Source organism: Triturus cristatus, chromosome 6, assembly GCF_964204655.1.
Source record: "Triturus cristatus chromosome 6, aTriCri1.1, whole genome shotgun sequence".
Lineage (NCBI taxonomy): Eukaryota > Metazoa > Chordata > Amphibia > Caudata > Salamandridae > Triturus > Triturus cristatus.
The window spans coordinates 1849754832-1849779575 of record NC_140589.1 but is presented as its reverse complement, the minus strand read 5'-3'; the positions used below and the strand labels follow the sequence as shown (position 1 = coordinate 1849779575).

At 47.3% G+C, this 24744-nt stretch overlaps 1 protein-coding gene across 3 annotated transcripts in view; it reads left to right on the top strand.

The window, feature by feature from the left end:
* The first annotated feature begins 13324 nt into the window (after positions 1–13324).
* The window catches only part of ZNF512 (zinc finger protein 512), a 174347-nt gene continuing 162927 nt past the window's right edge, over positions 13325–24744 (top strand). For all 3 annotated transcript variants that reach the window (XM_085613325.1, XM_085613326.1, XM_085613324.1), the window contains exon 1: positions 13325–13454. In XM_085613325.1, coding sequence (XP_085469451.1) covers positions 13410–13454 — 45 coding nt within the window. In that variant the 5' untranslated portion in view covers positions 13325–13409. The remainder of the gene's footprint in view (positions 13455–24744) is intronic.

The window sequence follows — 24744 nt, the reverse complement described above, 5'->3', positions numbered from 1 at the left end:
CTGTTGGAATGCTTGCTCCTGTGTTGGGCCCCAGTTCCAGTGGGCGGTTGTCTTTGTGAGCTCCCGCAGGGGGCCTGTCAGATCCGACATGTTCTTGATGAATCGGCCACAATATGTGACCATGCCCAGAAAGCTGCGGACTCCAGTCACCGAGGTGGGGGCTGGCGCTTCTTGCACGTCTTTGACTTTGGCAGGATCAGGCCCAATGCCCCGGTCTGAAAATCGGTACCCAAAGAAGCTTTAGTCTCGGCGGAGGAACTCGCATTTCTCCCTGTGGAGTGTTAGTCCGCGATCTTTCAGGCGTGTGAACACTGCGTTGAGGCGGACGATGTGTTCTTCTAGAGAAGGGGCGTGGACCAGGATGTCATCACTCACATTGAGCACCCTTTCTAGCCCCTGCAGGACCGTTTTGATGATATTTTGGAATACTTCGGCTGCGCTGGAGATTCCGAAGTTCAGGCGCTTGTAACGCCACAACCCGGCGTGGGTGGAGAACGTCGTGATTGGACGCGAGTCCGGGTGTAGCGGAACTTGATGATACCCCGATCGAAGGTCCATCTTCGAGAACCACTTTGACCCTGCAAGCTCGCCTATGATGTCATCCACCGTTGGCGTTAGGTGGCGTTCCCGTTTGATGGCGAGATTCGGGATCCGCATGTCGATGCATATGCGGACGGCATCCGGCTGCTTCGGTTTTTTCGCGACCACGATGGGCGACACCCATGGGGTGGGACCTCTCACCCGTCCGATGATTCCGGACGATTCCAGCATGCGGAGCTCTGATTCCACTTTTGGTCGGAGATGGAAGGCAATTCTCCTGTGTCTGAGAGCCACCGGGGCGACTGACTTGTCTATGTGTAGGCGAACTGCCGGGCCTTTGAGGCACCCGATCCCGTCGAAGAGGGGCGCGAACTCAGAAATCAGCCTGTCCAAATCATGTGCTTGCACCGCAAAAGCAAACTAGATGAGGCACAGTTCTTGGGCTGTGCGACAGCCGAGTAGAAAACCTGAACCTTCTCTGGAAACGTAGACTTTGGCCGACCGACAGGCGTCACTGTGCGAGATTTCCGTTTGGAACACTCTGCACATTCGGAGTGGGGTGTGGGTCCCAAACGCATACACTTGAATGTTGGTATTGCGGAGCGCTGGCGGGTTGGGCAGCAGCCTGTAGGCGCAGAGGGCCATGAGATTGATTGTGGCGCCGGTGTCAATGAGTGTTGTTACCGGATGCCCTTGCACTTTAACAGTGCACATGGGTGCAGCTTGCGGTGGCCCCGAGAGGGCATGTAGCATGTGCACCACATGCACAGCGGCGGCTTCATCATCGTCCATGTCTCCGCTCAAGGAATCACCAGGTACAGGCTCCAGCGCGCGCACGGGTCGCAGAGGACCTTGCGACTGCCTTGATGGCCGTGAGCGACAGACCTTGGAGAAGTGATTGATTTTTCCACAGGCACTGCATGTCTTCCCTTGAGCTGGGCACGCGCCGTCGTGTGGGAGCGGGTCCCCACACCATCCACAGAGGTGGAGCTTAGGACTACGTCCCGGCTCCTGGGCTGAGGGTCTTCTGGGTCTTTGCCGTGGGCCTCGCGGATTGGGTTGAACAGCACAGACTGGTTCCTCTTTGATAGACGCCGGAGCTTTTAGTTCCATATGGGCTGCCCTGGCCTTGAACAATTCTTTGGAGCGTCCCAGGGTCAGTATGTCCTTCATCGCCATGTTGTGCTCTTCCAGGACGCGTTCCCGCAGTTTTGAGGAAGCACACCCCTGTATGAATTGTGCTCGTACCTCATCGTCTTCATCAGGCAGGGTGCACGTGCTCGCTAGTTCCTTGAGCCGAGCGTAGAATACGTCGACAGAATCTTCTGGGAGCTGTTTCGCTTGGCGGAGAAGTAAACGTTCATAGTCTGGGTTAGCATATGGCTCGAAATGCGCGGTGATGGCATCCCGCAATGTGGCGTAGTTCTTCGGGGGCCCTGCTTCGTGTACGGTCTTCGCTCTTTTGTGGATTTCCGCGCCGCCCAGATGAAGGAGCATGGACCTCTGTCGTCGCTCTTTAATCTCTGCAGCTTCAAAGAACTTGGGACGGCGGCGGACCAGTTACGGAAAAGGGCTCCAGCGGCGGGGCGGTGGTCATGGTGGCACCGCTGTGGACAAACTCAGGGGTGCAGGGAGGCTATGCCACGGCGTCTGCACCAGAGTGAGGACGGCAGGACGAAACAAGTATGAATGCCAGGCGGCGGTGTCTTCACTAGTGGCCGACTAACAGGAGATGGTGTCCGGGGCCACAACGGGGCGTGCACGCTACAGGTAGCGGGGACTGACCTCCAGCTAAGGTTCGTGTTCCAGAGGCGGGCAGCAGCTCCAGCGCCAGCTGGGGAAGAGGATCCACCGGTGAAACGGTGTGATGCTGTGTGGCCCGGTTGGGCCAGTGAAAACCTTGAGTTGAGCTCCTAGGAGGTGCTTGGCATCCACCCCTGTGGGAGCTGGTGGTACTTGGTGGCCAGATAACCGGATATCAACACGCAGTGTAGGCGCTTGCAGCGCGCGACTCCCAGGTGGGGTTATACACGGGCTATGCCGGGGAAGGCCTCAGTGGGTGCAGTGACGTTACTCAGCCAGAGGGGGCAGCATAACGCACGCGAGCACTCACCGCGCTGAGAACGGCGGTTCGCGGGGCACCGGCACACACGCGTTAGCCCTCCTTGATATGGCAGCACTGCAGGCGCTCTTCGTCGGTGAATTTAGGCCGCCACGAGGCCTCGGTGACAGGCGGGAAGCCTCCGGCAATGCTCGTGCTGAGCGAGGCACATGGGCGGGAGGGGCTGCTCGGCAACAGGCAGGAGCGCGGCGACTGCATGTGCTTGGCACGGCGGGTCTGAGGTAGGGCACCAGCAGCTGACACCACCTCATCGCCAGTGTAGTGTCATGGGGGCTGGGCCCACAAGGATAAATAATGACACAGCACGCAGGTATGTGGATTGTCGTCAGCTAGGAACTAACTCCGCCCAGAGCCCTGGGCTTTTTATTGTAATGCTCACGTGGTCTCGACCTTGGTCGAGACCACTTCTGAACACTTCAACTGGGGGGTCGGCTTATAAGCAAATCCACCCCTATCGTGACGAGAGGCGTGGGCTGTCCCATCGCCTCTCGTGATATTACAACACCCATTTTATCCACCCGCCGAGGACTGGACATAGGCGTCAGAACAGGAAGAGGGTGACCATGGCTGCTAAACATATGATTTCTGGGAGATTTCTCGGTAAGAACAGCGGCGAGTTCAGACGGCTGGCGTGCCTAATAAAAACGATTTGTACATTTTCTATTGAAATTAAAGAAGAAATGTTTTTGAAGAATGTTTGAGTTTTTAAATACCGTTTCATATAGAAATCGGAGCATAATTATTTTTTAACGCTTGCTTTTTAAATCTTATTGTGTGTAATTAAGTTACGTTTCCAAAACCACCTTATTGCTTTTTCCTCTGTAATTTCATGAAAACTTTGGTGGAGCCAGTAGCAGTTAAACATGGCCGCCAAACAAGCCTATGAGCATTGTTCTTCTGTGTTTACTGGCTCCTGTTGATAGGCTAGTGTGCAATGGGCGGTGCGTTGAGCTTTGAACTGCTCGGCGGGTAGAAATTGGTGTACGCTGGGGTTTGTTGTTGTATGTAGCACACAGTGGCCCCTTGGAATGGGAGCTGTGACCGCTGACATAGAGGAGGCAGGGGAGAGAATGCTGACTCCAGGCGGGGGTACGAAGATCACTGTACCCAGGCCACCTCCCATCGAGGACTTCGCAATCGTGAAGCCCATCAGCCGAGGGGCATTTGGCAAGGTGTACTTAGCTTGCAGAAAGGCCACTGGTAAATTGTATGCAATGAAGGTAAAAGCTCAAATATTGTACACATTGTTGCATGCCTCGGCCTCCCAGCACTTATGGTCCCAGGGTTTTCAAACTACACAGTCCTAGGAAGTTATACTAGTATAGCCGACATTCGTGAAGGAAACCGTTTTCTCTAATTGTCTGCGTAAATATATTTGGTTAAATGTGTCTGGGATTACAAGCCACAGCTCCTATATATATCATACAAGCAGCAGGGGACAAGCGATCAGGTTTCTCAGACCAATCTGTCCTCTGCGTCCATCATTGTTAGGTCTCGCCTAGCTATTGCATTTACGCAATCGCAATGCGAGACTCTAGTAAGAGGGGCCTTTCAAAGTGCTCCCAAAAGTGGATTGCATGCCGAGCACGCGCACAATCACGTGCATCGTGCCGCCATGCAATCCGTTTGGGGAAGCGCTTCAGCCCAAGTGGATTGCATGGCGAGCACGCGCACAATCACGTGCATCGTGCCGCTATGCAATCCACTTGGGCTGAAGCGCTTCAGCCCACTGGCGCGTGCACGTTACTGATATCCAAGCGTGTGTTTTTTTCTCCTTCTCCGCCCTCTCCCTGGCTCTCTGCCCCCATTGTTCCATCTCCTTCCATCCACTTAACTCACCTTCTCCCCGAGTCACTCTCTACCTGTCCCCGCCTCGCTGCCTGCCCACCCCCTTCTCGCCTCCCCTCCGTCTCATGCTTCTATCCTTCCATTTACCTGCTCTGCACGTTCTATACACCACATCACTTTCTACCTCTGGGTCTTATCTGCCAACCCCCCCATCGGTACGTATGTGCACGTCCCATTTTCTTACCCTCACCCTATTCCCATCTGTCCCGAAACACAATCTACTCTTCCCAGTCTCACTTCGTCTCGCCATCTCCGTCTGCCCACCCTTCACTTTTTATCACCCTCTCATCTGACCTGCTAGTTCGACCCCTCTCTTTCTACTTCTGAAGTCTGAACGGCTCTCTCCCCCATCCATCACCCTCCCAGCTCCCCCTCCGCCATGTCAGCTAGCCCACTCCACGACGGTCAAACCCCCGCTTCTATCTCACCCACCTTCCTCCTCATGTATAGCGCTCTCTACTCCTAACGAGACCCTAAAGCGAGCCGCAGCCCCCCTCGCCTCACCTTACAGCCCTCCCATGTTGCATCTGCCACCTCCATCGCCGGGTCATTAACCTTTAAGTCCCGACTTTATCCAGTTGCAAATGATTGCCATGATGCGCTGTGGTCCATTTGGTGCCATTAAAGAAACGATCACTACAGCTCCCAGAACCCACCCCCCGGGCTATCAAATCCAAGGACTCGTGCACTCTAGCAACCCCACCACTCGTTTTGTGCGCCATCTCACCCTGAGGGGCGATTCTCGTTTCCAGCTGTGCCTGTACTCTCCCCCCTCACTTCCTACTTCCTCGTCTCCCACATCCTCCCACTTCGCCTCCGCTCTCCCGGAATTTGCTTGCATGCCCCTGTATTTAGCTTTTATCTGCTACAGCCTCGTTTCTTCCCTGGTCTACATACACTACCGCATTCTCCAAAACCAACCCTCCTAGCCTCAAACTTCAGGTCACGATACGTCATTGCCCTAAAGCCTTATACTCGCTCGCATCCGGACCGCCCCCCGCCCCGTGGTGTCGATCTTCATAGACCACGTGCAGCGAAGGCTGGATGAGGGAGAGAGGCAGTGCAGTCATTTAGGGGGTGTTGGGGGGCCTGTGTAATCCGGGGAGGGGGGACGTACCCGAGAAACCTGCAGTGTGGGAGGCGGGAGCTGTGCAGTAATCAGAACAAGCATTTACAATGCAATAGGTTTCGCATTTGCGAGAGTTTAAGCTGTTGGCATTGGAAATGGCAGTGCCTTTTATTTATCAGTTTTACAAAACAACATATAAATAAAAGGCGTTGTCATTTACAAATGCCAATAGCGCAAACGTTCTCAAATGCGAGACCTATTGCATTGTAAATGCTTGTTATATGCATTTACTCTTTTCCCACATAGTGTCTCTGCAGTAAAAGTGCGCTTACAAATAAACTCCCAGTGCCAAAAATACAGATGACAGGGAGCACCGGAATGTCTTTTAATTAGATCAAAACGCCAATTGTGAACTACGTGCGAGTATTTTGTGTTCAGGAAATACCATCCATTTTACACTCCCCCCAAAAATAGATTAATTCATTGAAATTTTTTTTATAACATAGGATGAAGACAAACATTTCCATTATGATTTTAAGGTCTATTTAAACCGTGGGAATACACTTAGGTTTGTTGTACAAACATCATTGAAAACCCGCTTTGGAATTTCTAGTTACATATATGCACTCTTTTGAGAGTGGTTTCATAATTTTGTAATGTTGGAACACTCGTAGATAAACTGAGCGTGTTGTTGACTTACAGCCAGTATTGGCTTGCCTTGCATTTTTACTGTGTCTTACCTTTTGAGATAAAGTCCATCCTTGCCTGCTCTAAGAAGGGATGGTGAGTAATGAAGGATCCAAGGCTTCTCTGTATCAGGATTAAGCTAACCTATATTTTATGTGGGAACTTGTGTATGCATAATAAAAAGACAGAGTTATTTATGTATTCTTGAGTATCAAATTGATTCTAGTATATTTGCAACAAATAACTAACAGCTTTTTAATGTGTTTAATTTTGCACTAGAGATTCTATTTTTATTCTTCATGTTTGCAAAAATGTTCACTCTTTCATATTAAAGACATACACACCAAGGATTTAAGTGTAAAAGGTGATGGTTTGACCATGTATTATAATGAATAAAGTACCCCTGCTGTACATGATAAGGATATTGCAAGTCACCTTGGAGTTCCATAACCTTGCAAAGAACTTTGCCCTCCAACCTTGTTACTCTATGTGCAAAAACAACAGTTGATGGACAGAATGCAGAACAATGTCATACATTCACCCCAGTACAGAGATCTGGGCCTAAATCCATTGTGTTTTTTGCTCACCATGCCATTCCAGTTTGAACCCAGCCATATGCAAATCAGTCGTGACCCTGTGCCTCATGGGAACAGTCCAGCCCGAACTGCCAAGCCAGGTCCTCCCTGCACTGGAAACAAGCATCCTAGGACCGGTTTCGGGGTTTCACCTCGCTTCAGCCAGGATAGCTTGATTCCAGTGGCATGAAGAGCACAGGAACCACGTCTGGTCCTCCCTGCACTGCAAACAAGCATCCTAGGACCAGTTTCGGGGTTTTTCACCCCTCTTCAGCCAGGATAGCTTGATTCCAGTGGCATGGAGAGCACGGGAACCACGTCTGGTAATACGCGTCCCACTCAGGGTGACAAATGGGAAAACAACAGTTGATGGACAGAATGCAGAACAATGTCATACATTCACCCCAGTACAGAGTTCTGGGCCTAAATCCATCCTTTTTTTGCTCACCATGCCGTTCCAGTTTGAACCCAGCCATATACAAATCAGTCTTTACCCTGTGCCTCATGAGAACAGTCCAGCCCAAACTGCCAAACCAAGTCCTCCCTGGACTGGAAACAAGCATCCTACGACCGGTTTCGGGGTTTCACCTCGCTTCAGCCAGGATAGCTTGATTCCAGTGGCATGAAGAGCACAGGAACCACGTCTGGTAATACCCGTCCCACTCAGGCTGACAAATGCAAAAACAACAGTTGATGGACAGAATGCAGAACATGGTGCCCTGCACACTACCTGTCCTCATGTATTTAGCACAATGCTCTGAAAATGCCGTCTTGCACTAGACTATCGTAGGGCTACAGACTTTTTACGTCCCAATCCAAAAGGGATGGCAATCAAGTTCCAAATAGAGGGATATTCCACACAATGGCATCTCCCTTTCTAGACAATGAACAGAAATGTATGACCAAAATATTGTTTGTCATTGAAACAACATGGCTTAAATTGAACTGAAAATGCAGACGTGTTTTCAAATTAATGCAGGGATGGACTCCTGTGTGTTGGAGGGTGCACTAAGCATTTGTGCACAGTTTTTACACCCCTTGAGCACTTCCATATTACAGAAGGGGCCCTAGAGGCTTTTTGCGTCCCGTTTTGTAATAGAAATTGTAAGCGGGCTCATTTTTCGCCCTGGGCCCGTATTATAGCTAGGGTGCTCTTTTTATGTTTGCGCCACCGCTCACTTTAAAGCGTTACAACAAACAAATGATGGACGGAATGCTGACAATGCAGACATTCTCCCCCAGTCAAGAGATCTGGGTTAAATCCCAGATTGTAACGCTTTTCGCCCTAAGTGGGATGGGTATTCCGAGACGTGGGACCCGTGCTCACTACGCCACTGGAGTCAAGCTATCCTGGCTGATGACGGCTGATAGCCAGAAACCGGTCCTAGGATGCTTGATTCCGGTCCAGGGAAGACATGGCTTGGCAGTTCGGGCTGGACTGTTCCCATGAGGCACAGGGTCAAGACTGATTTGCATATGGCCATGTCTGAACTGGGGTGGCGTAGTGGGCAAAAGAACGATGGATTTAACCCAGATCTCTTGACTGGGGGAGAATGTCTGCATTGTTAGCATTCCGTCCATCATTTGTTTGTTGTAACGCTTTTCGCCCTAAGTGGGATGGGTATTCCCAGACGTGGGACCCGTGCTCACTACGCCACTGGAGTCAAGCTATCCTGGCTGATGACGGCTGATAGCCAGAAACCGGTCCTAGGATGCTTGATTCCGGTCCAGGGAAGACATGGCTTGGCAGTTCGGGCTGGACTGTTCCCATGAGGCACAGGGTCAAGACTGATTTGCATATGGCCATGTCTGAACTGGGGTGGCGTAGTGGGCAAAAGAACGATGGATTTAACCCAGATCTCTTGACTGGGGGAGAATGTCTGCATTGTTAGCATTCCGTCCATCATTTGTTTGTTGTAACACCGCTCACTTTAAAGCAGGTGCGCTGGGTGCAAACATGTAAAGTGAGCACTATCAGGAAGAATGTGCTACCCTCGGGGCAGACGCGTACTTGCGCTGCCCCCAGGGCAGCGCATTCAAGAGGAATATGGAGCAGCTGTTTAAATGCTGCTCAAAGTTTCACTTTCCAGGCAGCTACCCGCCTTCACTTTTAAAAAAAGATTAGAGATCCCCTTGAAGGTGGGTGCTGTGTGTGACTGCACCCGCCTGCAAGGGGATGTCTTGGGGGTCCAGGGGACCCTATTTCATCCCTTTGTGAGGCTGCATTTAGAAGACGGACTGGGAGTGCAGCACCTTTTTGTGGTGCACTTTGTGTGCCTTCTAAAGGCATGTTTGCCTTTGCGCCCAAATCGATAATATGGCTCGGGCACAGAGACAAAGTGATTCCCTCATTTGCATGGTGCCACGCCTCCATGCAAATGCGGGAATGCCCGCTGCATTGCTGGCATTGTATGTGCGTCAGCGCTATCTGTATTACAAAAGGGGCCGCACTAGCATCTGCAGCCCGTTCTGTAATACCAATGTTCTCCAGGGGCACACAAAGCTGGCACAAATGCCCGCTGCGCCCCCGGGGCACTTGTGTAATACAGAAAACGAAAACTTCAGCGAACAGACTCCGGACACCACCCTCCTCTCTACCACCGACAACCATCCCACAATCACCACCTGAAAACCAGCTACCACTGAAGACACCGCCACGACCATGAAGAACACCCACTCAGGAGCCCCCATGGACCCCTGTCCGCCGCACATTTACCACAGAGCCGCTGCCGCCATAGTACCCTAACTATGCCGGACCATTAACGCCTCCTTAAAATCCGGCATCTTCCCCGACTACAGGAAGCGGGCAGAGGTCAAGCCCCTACTTAAGAAACCCTCAGCTGACCCAACTGACCTGAAAAACTACCGGCCCATCACCCGCCTTCCCTTCTCAGCCAAAGTCACCGAGAGATTCATCAACGCCCAGTTGACCACCTTCATTGAAGAGAACGCCATCCTCGACTCCTCTCAGTCTGGATTCCACAGCAACCACAGCACCGAGACTGCCCTCCTTTCTGCCACCGATGACATCCGCATGCTACTCGACCAGGGCCATACTGCGGCCCTCATCCTACTAGACCTCTCTGCAGCCTTTGACACCGTCTCCCACCGCACTCTCACTGCCAGACTCCACGACACCGGCATAAGGGGAACCACCCTCGACTGGATCCACTCCTTTCTCACTGGCAGAACCCAAAGGATCAGACTCCAACCCTTCCTCTCCGAACCCACAGAAATCAACTGCGGAGTACCCCAAGGATACTCGCTCAGCCCCACGCTCTTCAACATATACATGGCCCCCCTCGCCACCATCGTTAGACAGCACGGGCTCAGCATAGTATCCTACACGGACAAGACCCAGCTCATCCTCTCCCTCACGAAGAACCCCGAAGACACCAGACTGTGCTTCCAGGAAGGAATGAAAGACGTCGCAGCATGAATGAACTACAGCTGCCTTAAGCTCAACTCAGAGAAGACAGACGTCCTCGTCCTTGGACCCTTCCCCATCGCCTGGGACAACACCTGGTGGCCTTCCACCCTCGGAAACCCTTCCACTCCATCTGACCACCCCCGGAACCTCAGCATCATCCTAAGCTCCTCCCTCACCATGACCGACCAGATCAACGCCGTCGCCTCCACCTGCTTCAACTCCCTCCGCATCCTCCGCAAGACCTTCAAGTGGATCCCCCCCAAATGCAGAAAGACCGTCACCCACGCACTCATAACCAGCAGACTGGACTACGGTAACACCCTCTAGGCCCGGAATCAACAAAACCCTGCTGCACAAGCTCCAAACCATCCAGAACACCGCAGCCTGACTCGTCCTAGGTACCCCAGGACACGAGCACATGACCCAGCACCTACGAGACCTCCACTGGCTCCCCATCGAGAAGAGAGTAACCTTCAGCTACTCACCCACGCCTACAAATCCCTCCACAACATCGGACCCAAATACCTCAACGAGAGAGTCTCTTTCCACGTACTCAAAAGGAGCCTCCGCTCTGCCAACCTCGCCTTGGCAAAAACCCCGCGCATCAGCAGAACCAGAGCAGGCGGAAAAGCCTTCTCCTACGTCGCAGCAAAGACCTGGAACGAGCTCCCAGTCAACATCAGACGCTCCCTCAATCTGCACACCTTCAGGAAGAGCTTCAAAATCTGTCTCTTTGACCAATTCCGAAGCTGCACCCCCACTCCCCCACCCACAGCGCCAGTAAACCCTCACGGGTGAGTAGCGCACTTTACAAACCCCTTATTGATTGATTGATTGATTGATTCCACATTCCATCCATCATTTGTGTGTCTTTTCTTTTCTTGCCCTTAGTGTACCGGGTATGCCCAGACGTGGGTCCCGGGCTCACTGTGCCACTGGATTCAAGCTAGCCTGGCTGATGCAAGGTGATATCCCGAAACCGATCCCAGGAAGCTTGTGTCTGGTCCAGGGAGGACTTGGCTTGGCAGTTCGGGCTGGACTGTTCCCATGAGGAGCAGGGTAAAGACTGATTTGCATATGGCTGGATTTTAACTGGGGTGGCATGGTGAGTAAAAGAACAACGCATTTAACCCAGATTTCTTGACTCTGGTTAAATGTTGGATTTGTTCCACATCCAGTCCATCATTTGTGTGTGTCTTTTGCTTTCTCACCCTAAGTGCACCGGGTATTCCCAGACATGGGTCCTGGGCACACTGTGCCACTGGATTCAAGCTAGCCCGGCTGATGCGGGATGATACTGTGAAACCGGTCCCAGGATGCTTGTTTCCGGTCCAGGGAGGACTTGGTTTGGCAGTTCGGGCAGGACTGTTCCCATGAGGAGCAGGGTCAAGGCTGATTTGCTTATGGCTGCTTCTAAACTGGGGTGGCATGGTGAGCAAAAGAACAATGGATTTAACCCAGATCTCTAGTCTGGGGGTGAGTGTTTGATTTGTTCAGCATTCCGTCCATCATTTGTATGTCTTTTGCTATGCCTTCCCTTCGCAGCCAAAGTCACCGAGAGATTCATCAACGCCCAGTTGACCACCTTCACTGAAGAGAACGCCATCCTCGACTCCTCTCAGTCTGGATTCCACAGCAACCACAGCACCGAGACTGCCCTCCTTTCTGCCACCGATGACATCCGCATGCTACTCGACCAGGGCCATACTGCGGCCCTCATCCTACTAGACCTCTCTGCAGCCTTTGACACCGTCTCCCACCGCACTCTCACTGCCAGACTCCACGACACCGGCATAGGGGGAACCACCCTCGACTGGATCCGCTCATTTGTATGTCTTTTGCTATGCCTAAAAACATAACAGCCACCCAAAGCCTAGAACTTGACAACCCAAGTGGAACAAAAACGTCAATGTCCTTTGGCACACACATTTATTCACATATTACCCAATGTAAATTCATAAAACTATCTAGTTTGCCATCATTCAGCATATTTTACACTAGACTATTCTGACCTAATAGAATTCTACCAAGTATGACTCACATCTTAACATTTCAAAACACACCCAAGTACAGTTTCATCAAAGCACTTTGGATTAGGTAAAAAATTACCCAGAACCGGGAAGACCTCCCCAATTCCGGATGCATTACAAGACATTAAACATTTTTGTAAGCATTGACATAACAATGATGGTATGGATCCTAATGCATGCATGTGAAATGGGCCAACCTGCTTTTGTTCACAAGGTAAAGTATCTATTATCGTGACGCAAAGGGCCCCAAAGCCCTAGACCCCAGTGTACTGCAACTTCTGCACCACTTGTTAGTAAGTATTACACAATGCACATAATATAACTTATGTATCACCACATACTGTATTTACATTTAAAATTTCGCCATGTTTCTGCCTCTTTTTATTTTTGGGGTTTGCACAGGGAGAGCACACCAAGACCTGAATATGTTTCCTCAGCTTCAAAGTTGTCAGCTGTGGATGTTATGTTACATTCTCTTTCCCAAACAATCGTCATTTTTACATAATGTCTTCTTGGTTGTATATGAGGTAACACAAATGCTTATAACACTTTTTTATTATAACTTTTCAACATGCTGCATAGCAGCCACACTGCTCTATAACATAGCTTAAAGACATTGGCAATGCCAATAGCTCTGGCTAAATATTTATGAAGTCCCAAAGGCGAGACCTATTGGCTATGCCAATGCTTGTTCCTTTTGTAACGTATCGTTTGCTACCTCTTGTATTTTGTTTGTTCTTGATACTTGCACAATTGTCACTATTGCCTCATGTAACGTAACGTTCGCCTCATGTATCATTACTGTCCCTATTGTGAAGCGCTCTGACACATTCGGGTAAAGTCCGCGCTATATAAAAACGCATAAAATAAATATAAAAATAAATAAATAAACGACGCCCCCTTCCACTTTGAACGTTTGGCTACATCCAACATGGCCGCAAGACCTACCATACGAGCGTTCTAGTCGCTGAAGGTGCATCTCCATTCAACGTGCTCGTGTGTATGGATGTTTTACCCCGTGACGTCATGTAGATGCGACATTCCGGTGAGGCTTCTGGTGTCTATTGCACGTGACGTCACACTATCCTTCCTAGTGTTTGTTATCACAATGCCGCCCGCGAAGAAGAAGCGCGCGGCAGAGGCGAAGTCTCAGGTGAGGGCATATCCGGGGCAAAGGGCAAGTGTTACAGGCATAAGTAGGAGCTTTAAAAGATGTGAGGCTTCACCCACCACTTATTTTCACAGCATCCTTTTTCACCCCCCCCCCCACCCCCCCGCCCCTTTCTCAAAAGACACACTCGCTCGTTGCATTGACTTTCGATTGACTAGTGACCCACTTTCCTATCTAGCCATGGCCTGAGTCAGTGTACCAGCCCCCCTTTATTTCATGGATAGGTGTCCATCCCTTATCTCCAGTAACTCTCTGTTGCATAGATCATTTAATAAATTCGAAGATCACACTGGAAGCTCGATCTTTTTAATAAAAACAGGCCAGCTCACAGGCATCCAGCAACTGACTACCAGATTGCCCAGATGTTCTTGAGCACCCACCAAGTTCTTATTGGAATGTATCAAAGATACTAATACAAACACAGTACAGTGACTAATAATGCATACAGTATGATAATACCAGAGTACTTCCATGGTCAGATAATAGGAGCCATAAATAACCCAGCTGATCAGTTCTTATGCAAAGTTTCAACTACAGTGTTTTTCTTTTCTTCCTGTAATAAGTTTTACATTTCTTTCCATACTTTTCTTTAATGTGTGGTCGAGTTGAGGTACTTTTTCAGGATAATGCACTCTGCACTTTTCAGAAAAGATATTTGTCACTGCCTGAATAGGTCATAGTTTTTTTTCAATTAAGGTCATACATTGTATTGGACCACATGGCACTTTGACGTATATTTTAATTGATGAATTCCTACGTATATAATGCTTACAAGCACCTGGCACGTTGAAGCAACCTGTATGGTTTTCCGTGGGGTAGGATAAAGGCAGCTTTATTTTCAATCTTGATGAATTCTATATGTATTGGTTTTAATTGGATTGTGGAATGTTTTCACATGGCACTTTGACATATATATTTTTTTTCGCTGATGAATTTTTACGCATGCAATGTTTACAAGGACTCAGCACTTTGAAGTCATCTGTATGGTTCTCTGCGGGTTAGGACAAATGCAGCTTTATTTATTTCTTAACTCTGATTCATTTTATGTGCATTAGTTCTGATCGATTTGCTGAATGAACCCATAATGTATAATAATGTCAGATTGCAGAATATGTAATATAATGTGTCATTTTGTGACGATTTTTATTAATCAGACAAAAACATTTATATCAGTTCACAGTACCCCCCTTTACAATAGTACCCCCCCACCACCACCCCTAAAAAAATTAACAACTATGCATTCTGATGTTTTGTTCAAACACTTTACTTTAAGGATCACAAATTTGGTATAGTGAGAAAGCTGTAATGGATCCTAGGTTTTCTGGTTTTACATTGTACAATTCAGCCATTAGATATACATGCTTTGCTTCCTTTACACCCACCTTATCCCCCCTCCCTCCTGCGGCCCTCAGTCACACCGTAGATCAAACGTTTTGGCCCCATGGAAAATGTGAGTACCTGTGATCTAAGGCAATCTTGGTAATTAACATGGAATCATCACTCTCAAAATTCAGTCTTGTCCGTGTATAGATCTCAACCTGCTTATCTGAGATGGCTACCCCACTACTCTTGTTCCACCACCCTTTACCATGTAATAATACAGAAGCTTTAGCAACTTTCTCAATTTGTAATAGAGCAGAATATTTTGATTCCCCTTTTCTAACTTTCATCAAACTACATGTTCTGTTTGTTGTATTTGCCATTTACCTTTGCACATATAATGGATTCATCTCCCTATATGGTCAAAATTGCCAACACGCTTCAACCACTCAGATAAAAGCTTATCTTTAGGAATTCTACTCCTTAACAATTTGAATGGTGAAATACAAGCAGCAGTGTGTGGAGAAATAAGATAAAACCATATACCCACCTTTAGAAAATTAGTAACCTCAAGACGAGTTTATAGTGCAGTCTGTATACCTTTTTCATAAAAGTATGTGCTCTTTTACAAAGTATTTGCTGCAGGACTGTAAAGTGCAACTTGTAAATGCCCAGTATTATGACTAGTTATAAAAGCTATTATTTCTATTGAAATAAAATTAGTAGTGTTGTCTTTGACGATTTTTATAGGGGAACACTCCAAAAAGAAAACATTATCTAAATATTTTAAACTTTCTTAGTGTTTGTATCCACAAATAAATAGTAAATTAATTTAGAGAAGAAGTCAATTAGAACAATAATATACTTCATATTAGGCAATAAAAAAAGGTCCAAAAAAATCTAATCCTGCTTTATTCCAGTGACGCTCTGGCAATGAAACAGGGTGCAGAAGAGAGACAGTAGTTTTTCTTAGTTTGAAACAATACATTCTGAACAAACTCTAGTCATGGATCTTACTTAGCTATCAATTGATGGCCACAAATAAATCTTTATTTACTTTTTTTTCATGTAGGTGAAATTCCCATATGTCCACGATGTGCAATTTTAATTAACTCTTGGTAAAAAGCTGTCGGAGGCACAAAACATCCCTTCCTGAGACAAAAATTATTCTCACAAGAAAGGTCACAAGCTACTTGCGCAAAACCTCTTAATGCTTTAGAAAGACATCTACACTTTTTCTAACCCTCTTTGATATATTAAACAAGCATTGGCATAGCCAATAGGTCTTGCCTTTGGGACCTTATAAGTGTTTTGCCATGCAACAGTTGTTGTTGCACCAAGGATATTGTGCTGCATAACTAAATACTTATAAGGTCCCAAAAGCGAGACCTGTTGGCCATGCCAATGCTTGTTTTTAGTTCTCTTCAGACAGATTATTAGCGGGTGATTTCTGAAGGTTCAGGAGACGGAACGAGTGACGTGAAGACGCCAGAAAGGAAGGGCGAAATGACCAGGCTCGGAAGGCGGCGCAGGAGGACAGCAACCCTGCAAGCCCCGCCCGAGGTGTGAGCACTCCAGCGGCGCAGAGCATGATGGCGAGCCGGCTGTGGGAGGGGCTCACACACCTATGCTGGTGTACATAAAGCAGGCTGCTGGCCTTGTGTTCAAGGGGGCGCAAGGGATGGCAGTGATACATCCCTAAATACTTCGATTGGTCACACCCCACCAGTGACTGTCAGGGGAAGTTAGTTGTTCGTTACTGAGATGATGTAACATCTGTGAGGGTACCCAGCATGTGAATGAAGTACAGGCAGAAGGGCTTTGAGCGACTCGGGTAAAACAGACTTTGAAGCAGGTCCATATCAGACCCTATATCAACCTTAATTGTACAGACACAATCTGATCGATTTCCGCCTATTGACTGTGATAACTCTCAAGGTAATCTAGATCAGTTATGCAGTCTGTGTTTACACTTCACATTTTTACTACATCTTGCACTCTCATATTGTAAGAGCACTTGGAGTGTTTCTGTAGCTGTTTTAATGCCACACAGGCCTCCTCCTGTAGGGAACACACTGCAAGGTGTCCTGGGCAGGTGCTGAGGAAATAACAAAACTGAGCGCTCTGGAGCGGAGACCGAAGGCAGCAAGAGTTTCTCACAGTGCTTGTAACTTTGTCTTAAACATATCCAGCCTACATGCACATTCAGTCCGTGGCCTCTCTGTAGAGCACCCAGAGGGATGGCTCACATGCCCCAAATGGAATTGTTAAAAAGTGTGTGAAATAGGTACACACCTGTCAGAAAATGGACTGCGCGAATAGAAAAGAAATGCAGTGCTTACCGGTGAGTGGGTGGGTTGACTGAAAGGATGGTGAAAAGCAGGAGATTAAATCAAGTACATGAACGAGAGTGAAAGATGGTGCTGAAGAAGAAAGAGGACACGAGATATGTAGATGGAAGGTTTCAGAAAGATGTGAGGAGAAGGGCCTAAGTGTCAAACGGAGTGGGAGATTGCCCAGAAAAGTGCTGTGCAGTGAGACCAGGAGATTGAGCCACCCCGAAGAAGACTACACCTTATGCCAACCCGTAATATTTAAATGGTAGTCTACATTTCAAAAATGAAACATTTTCAGTTCTAACTGTAAACAACAAAATCATTGTTAGAACTTACAGGGTGAGTAGAATGTGCATAATTTGATTCAGTGCAATTAATCAAAGTTTTGGAAATATGAAGCTAAATTGTATGCAGTAATGCAAAATTTGTGTTTGGCGCTATATTTTAGCACATAATATGATCCTTGCGTGCATTCTGCATTGAACACATTTTGTACTACAAAAATAAAACAAACAAGGAAGTTAACCGCAGGGCCAAAGTGAAAGGAAAAATGCTACCGCCGGCCACAGATTGCAGTGCATGTGCGCGAGTGGTGCACACGCAGCAGTAATCACGCCATATGGCGCCTCTGCTCAAGCGCGTGCCCGCGCACATGCACTGCAAGCTGTGGCCGGCGGTAGCATGTTTTGAAGCGCTTACTTAAAGTCTCGCCAGACCAGCGCAAGCGCTGGGTCAGGCGAGACCTAAAAAACAAGTTGTAATATGGGATAACAGGAACTAGCCAATTTCCAGTCTGTTGGAGATATAACTGCTTTACATCTTCTATGGCATCACTGGTACCCACAACACATTCAACTTCTTAACTAAAATGTAAATCTTTATGCATGAAGGGCATTCTGAAAAAGCATTCCGCTCTAAATGTTTTTGTGGCATCCCAATCTCCCATGTGACAGAAGAGGCGAGGAGCCAAGTTAGTTTGAAGGAGCATATATTGTAGTCCTCACAAAGCAGAGACCCCATCCATCATCCACATCCTTCATCTGCCATCTGACACACGAGATAAACCTCCCTAGGCAACCCTCCACATTTTACATTTCAGGCATCACTACCTGGATAACACTCCCATTATTCCAGAGTAGATACAGAACACCACATCACCTCCCCTCCAATATTACACAAACACATGAAGGGCACTTAAACTTTAAGAAACAAGAAGAAATAAAATTGTCGCTAAACTTATGTGAAACATTGCAGTTCTCAATATACATACAAATAAACAGGGAGAAATAAAATAGGCGCCAAACCTATGTGAAACATTGTAGTTCTCTACAAACAGTCTTGCAACCGGAGTGGAACTTTTACCAGCCAATGGGGTGTAGCAACGTTATCTTTTGCTCTGCATTTTTCTTTCACATCCTCACTATTGAGTTGGCATTTGCCCACTCTATTCAAGTTCCACACTCTGTGGTCACTGGTTTTAATAGCATTTTTGAAAATCTTGATAACTTTAAACGGTTTACTGAACTTCGGGTTTCTTTTACCCTTTCGAGGAGACCTGATCATCACCCAATTCCCCACAGACACTACTGTGCTCTTCACAGCTCTTCTCTCATCAAACCATCTTTTCCTCTATTCCATGGTCACTCTCTCCCTTTTTCTCCATCCTTCTGTGCTACCAACAGCACCATCAAGCTAAGATCTCTGAACAGTGACCCAAGAAGGGGTCATCTCAGTATTTCCTACCCTTTTCTTGAACAATCGATAGGGAGGCATTTCTGTAGAAGAATGTGGTGTGAATCTGTACTCATTTTCTCCTTCAGCCCTTTCACAAATCTCTCAGCCACACCATTACTTTCCGGTTGGTACAACGATGCCCTCTTGTGCTTGATTCCCCTGCTACTCAAAAACTCCTCAACCATACCTGAAGTAAAATACACCCCATTATCTGAGAGTAGGGATAACGGGGAACCTTCCCTCTCAAAGAGATCCTCCAAGAAGTCAATTACCACATTAGACTCAATAGAATTCACGACCTTGATCTCTGGCCACCGTGAGAACATATCCATACAGACCAATACATACCCATCCTGAGATCTCAATCTCACCAGACCCAAAATTTCAATGGCAATATCTGACCACGGATTATTGGACTGTTTCCACACCACCATAGGCTGTGCCATACACTACAAAATTCTATCGCAGCACAAACACTCCGCACAACTCCTGACCTCTCTCTCGACACAGACATCCTTGGCAGGCCACTAATACGCTTCTCTAACTCTCTCCTTCGTTTTAACAATTCCCATATTACTGGCGTGAGCGCTCCTCAAAAACCGTTCCCACTGATTGTGAGGGGGAACCAATCTGCTGCCCCTCATCAGAATACCATCAACCCCATCTAATTCTCCTCTAATTTGCCAATAACCTATCAAAACCTGTCCACAGTCTTTCTTCTCATACCAGCCTCCTGAAATCATCGCCACCACTTTCTGCCCTGTTTCATCTTTCGCTAAACTATCTCTCCACTCTGCCTCGGAAACATTTCTATCACTGATCAAAAACACATTGACTTCCTCATCAAACTCCTCTCCACCAAACCCCTCTACCTCTTCAGACACTTCATTCTGAACATCAACCATCTTTGATAGACAGTCAGCCAATGTGTTACAGGCCCCTGGCAAATAGGAGACAACAAAGTTGAAGTCCTGCAACGCAACAACCCACTTCTGTATGCGGTGGGAGACAGTAATTTCCTTGTTTTTAGCAAAAACCTCCTTCAGTGGTTTATGGTCTGTCAAATCCTCAAAGTTAATTCCCCACAGAAACTTCCTTAATTTACAGATGGACCAAAAGATGGCAAGGGCTTCCCTTTCCACTACAGAGTAATTACACTCCGCGCCCCTTAAAGGTCTAGACATGAATAAAATCGTCTACGATCTTCTGAAGTAGAACAGCCCCTAGTCCCTTTGAGCTGGCATCCATCATCAAACAGGAACCTTTTGTGGGATCAAAACTCCCCAGATCCCGAGCTAAACTCAAATACCTTTTAAAATTCTCAAATTCATTGTCACAGTTTTGAGACCATAGCAATAACTGGACAGTTTCCAGGTCCCATAATGAAGCGAGATTGCCAACAAAAGAAGTGGTGCCTTCTAACTGCAACCAACGCCTTAAATGGCATAGGGTTTCACACGAGGAGGACAAATTGTGCAAGATAAGAGACCTGATAGAGCAAAAGTCTTTAGAGCTTGATCTGTACAGGGAGACCTTTGAGGGAGCTCAGAACTCTCCCCTTCCAAATTTCTATCAAGAAATTATTGAAAAGTTGGGAATGTTTTTTTCTACAACGGGGTCTTGCATGTATAAAAGAACCTCCAGGCCCTCCAATCTGTGGTATACAAGTGTATGCAGGGAAAAGAGACGCATGTTATCTGTGGCCCTTCAAAGCAATAACACCTCTTCTGTTAGATCTGCTAGGAAAGAGTATGCCAGGACAATTGAGCAAGCCAAGCGTCTTTGGGAAGAAGCGCATTGGCAGGATCTCAAATCTGCCTCCCTTTTGAAAGATGCCACACTGTTCTGGGGCCTCATTGATAGAGGCAGTCGCAAGGGTGCTGATCCGATGCCTAATCATATCACGGAACAGCAATGGCATTCACATTTCCTTGGTTTGTACTGTGACGGTGACAGCTCCTTATCCCCCAACTGCGAGAAGCCCCCCCATCCTTGGAGGACCCCTTGTTGGTCGCTATTCCTGAGGCTGTTAGTTCACCTGACCTTTTTTCGATCAATGAGGTTTCCCTTGCCATCACTGGGTTAGCTTCTGGAAAGGCGGCGTGACCTGACGGAATCCCCGGCGATCTCCTCCTGCAAGAGCCAAAGCTATGGGCTGATTTTATCTTGCTCATATTGAATTTAATTGCTAGAGGTCACCCTGTTCCGGATTCATGGAAGGGTGCTGAAGTGGTAGCCATATTTAAAAAGGGGAGAGGGAGGATCCTGCCAACTATAGGCCAATTAGTCTAATCAACGTAATACAGAAGGTGGTTGGCAGGGTCCTCCTCATGAGGGTAAGGTCGTGGATGGACGAGGGCAGTGTGCTTTCGCATTTTCAGGCAGGATTTAGACAGAGGGTGGGCACGATGGATCAGGTCTTTCGTTTCTATATGATCTACTGGAAAGTCGTGGTCATCAGGAAAGGTAGACTATATTTGGCTTTTATTGATCTTAAGACCGCGTTTGACCTGATCCCTCGTGCCAGGCTCTGGCAGGTGCTGTCCGACTTGGGTTTTCCATCTTTGATCCTTGATATTATCAAGCCTCTCCATGAGGGGAACTATGCCAAAATTAGGTGGGGTAATCAGGGTCAGCTGACAGAAAGGGTGGCGGTGAATAGGGGAGTACGCCAGGGTTGTGTGCTGGCTCCAACTTTGTTCTCTCTCTTTATAAATGGGGTGGTTGACCATTTGAGAGAGGACCCATCTGATGCACCAACCCTGGCAGGGGAGAAATCTCCTACTCTCCTCTTCGCCGACGACACCCTTCTGATGTCTAAAAGCCCAAATGGCCTGCAAAAGCTGCTCGATAGGTTTAGCCAGTTTTGCGATGCACTGGGTTTAGTGATAAATACCACCAAAACAAAACTAATGACACTATCCCCATCCAAACGTTTTAGCAATGGGATCACACTCAATGGCATGCCACTAGATATTGTAGATTCTTTTGATTACTTGGGCATTAGGATTAACAATAAGATGAAATGGAACAGCCATCTAGCGAAAATGCTCTTTAACCATAAGAGGGTGGAGGGGGCAATTCTAAGAGAGCAGCGACGTTCCTTTAGCAGACCAGTTGTTCCGGCCCTTGTGGTCTACGACGGGAAGGCCCTTCCCTCAGCACTATACGGGGCGGAGCTATGGGGGTTTGAGAATATCAGTGATCTGGAGAGATCTGAGAATCATTTCTACAGAGGACTGGTTTCTCTACCATCTTCTACCCCCATGACACCGCTTCGTAGTGACTTGGGGAAACGCTCTATCAAGGACATAGTAAGATTGCGCCCGTTGCTCTTTTGGGTTCGCTTGAGACGCACCCCTGAACTGGCCAGCTATGCCGCTGCCTTGAATGAGATTATCAGTTTAGATACAAGTAACAAGATCAAATGGATCTGCAATTTAAAGCAGCTGGCCATAGAAATTGGTTATGGGGGGGCATGGTCCAGCCAGATTCCACCCGCAAAGCAAATTATTAAAAAAGCTTATTGGGACTGGGTGAAGGGAGAGGAAGATCGAAACCCCAATCGAGGGATCCTTACTGATCAGTTCCTGGAGCACAAGCCTTACATTAAAACTGAGCAGTATCTCGACTTTATTCAATCCCCACGAGATAAAACACTCTATATGAAGCTTAGGATAGGAACCCTCCCGCTCAACGCTCTGGTAGTGGGTTGGAAAAAACAGAGCGTAACATCTGCTAACTGCCCGGGTGTTGCGCCCCCAATGAATCCATTTCCTATTTCTTCTTTGCGTGCCCGGCTTATAGGGCGGCAAGGAGGAAATGGCTTAGCCCAATTTGCAGAAATTTGGGTTTTCGGGATTTCAGGGTGGCGTTTCGCTCTATTCTTACCGATGCCTCTTCCCTTGCCATGGTTTGTGGGGTAGCTAAATTTTTGGGGTGTGCATGGTTGACGCGTTTCAAATTGTTGAGGCCTAACCAGAGCTAGGCCTCAAGAGTGACATGTGAATTTTGCTCTGCCAAATTAGGAAGTGATTTTTATGGCCTTTTTTTATTTGTATATATTCCTTTTTTTATTTTTATTCTATTTTTATATTTTCAAATCTGGCACAATGATGGACTTTTACTGATCATTGATGAATCAATTATGTTCATACTTTTATGATATTTTTATATCGAATAAAGTGTTATACCACCCACCATATCTCTTTTTTAGAAGATGTCTCATACAACAGGTCTCTCCAGCAAAGTTAGGCACAAATTTATGATAGAATTCCTTCATACCCAAACATTTCTCAGTTCAGCTTTGTTCTGAGGGGCATGAACTTTACAAATTGTGTCAAAAAATGATGCTTTGGGTTTAATACCACTCGCTGACACTAAGTGTCCTAAGTACTTGATCTCTGGAACGTCAAATTTACATTTATCCGCTCTAAGGGTGAGACCAGCATCACACAATGTTCTCAACACCTCCCTCAGTCTATTATCATGCTCTTCAGAATCAACACCAAACACAAGTACATCGTCCTGGTACACTTTGACTTCAACTCCCTTCAAAATGTGTTCCATCACTCTTTGAAACACTGAAGCAGCGATATTAGACAGAAAAGCATTCTTAGAAATTTAAAGGTGCAAAACGGCATAACGAAAGCTGTGAGATCTTGGGATGCTGAATGTAACTTGACCTGATGGTAGGCCGACGTTCAGTCCAGAGACTAGAAATGCCTCCCCGCCCCCCCCCCCCCCCCCCCCCCCCAAGAGCATAAAATCTCGTTGATGTTGGGGAGCGGAAAATGATCCACCACCACTGCCTTGTTGAGTCCCCTCAAACTGACACAGAGTCTGGCCTCCCCATTGGCTTTGCGAGCCATAACAACAAGGGAAAGCCATTGCGTGGCCTTAACTTCTTGTATTATCCCATTTGCAATCAGCTCGTCCAACTCAACCCTCATACTTTCTTTCACCAAAAGAGGAACACTTTGAACCTTGGCGATCTTGGATGCTGACTAGGGCTTAATTTTGATACTGTGCGCGTAATCCTTGAGACACCCCAATTTGCTGTAAAACACCTCCGGAAACTCCTTGATCCAAGCTTTCCACCCTTCGTCCACCAGCCTGACAGGTGGCATCTCCTTCAAACACACTGAAGGGCTCTCATTGGGGTCTAAAAAAACGCGTAAATCACATTGGTGAACCCAGCTTATCAAAGAGTCGCCTTTCATGGAAACATACACCTTCCCAGGAATAATCCTTCCTTTAAAGTCAACGGTGCCCCAAAAGTAGCCCAGAAGATCAGTGCTCTCTCCTCCATACCCTCATGGCTTTATATCAGGCTTTACTAACTTGACTTTCTCTGAGAGATGCTGTTGATAAAAATTCTTTGGAATTAATGTCATTTTGGCCCCTGAATCACGCAGCATGTTCACCGGTGCATCGCTAATCAAGACCACTTTCATAGGACCCTCACCGGCAGACCCCTTAACTTTAAAAATGTTGACTTCTTCCACCATGTCTTCATAGAGATTCACCTCTCTGACTTTCTTCTGATCCCTACTAGAACGGCAACATTTTGAAAAATGACCCTTTGGCCCACATGTACTGCACGTGACTTTCCAGCAAGAGCACTCTTTGAAGCTTGCTATGTGTCCGGAGTTCCCACATCTAAAACATTTACCATGGAAATTCTTCAAACTAACAAGTTTGTTCTCTGCATTTGCAACAGTCTTGTTTCTCACCACCCTGTCATGCACTTCTTTCACCACCCCACCATCACTCTGTTCGAGAGGAACATTTTTACGAATTGTTTCTATGCAGACTTTTGAATGTTCATCCGTCTTGGTGATTGTGAGCACCTCTTTCAAAGAAGGATCATCTTTTTGCCA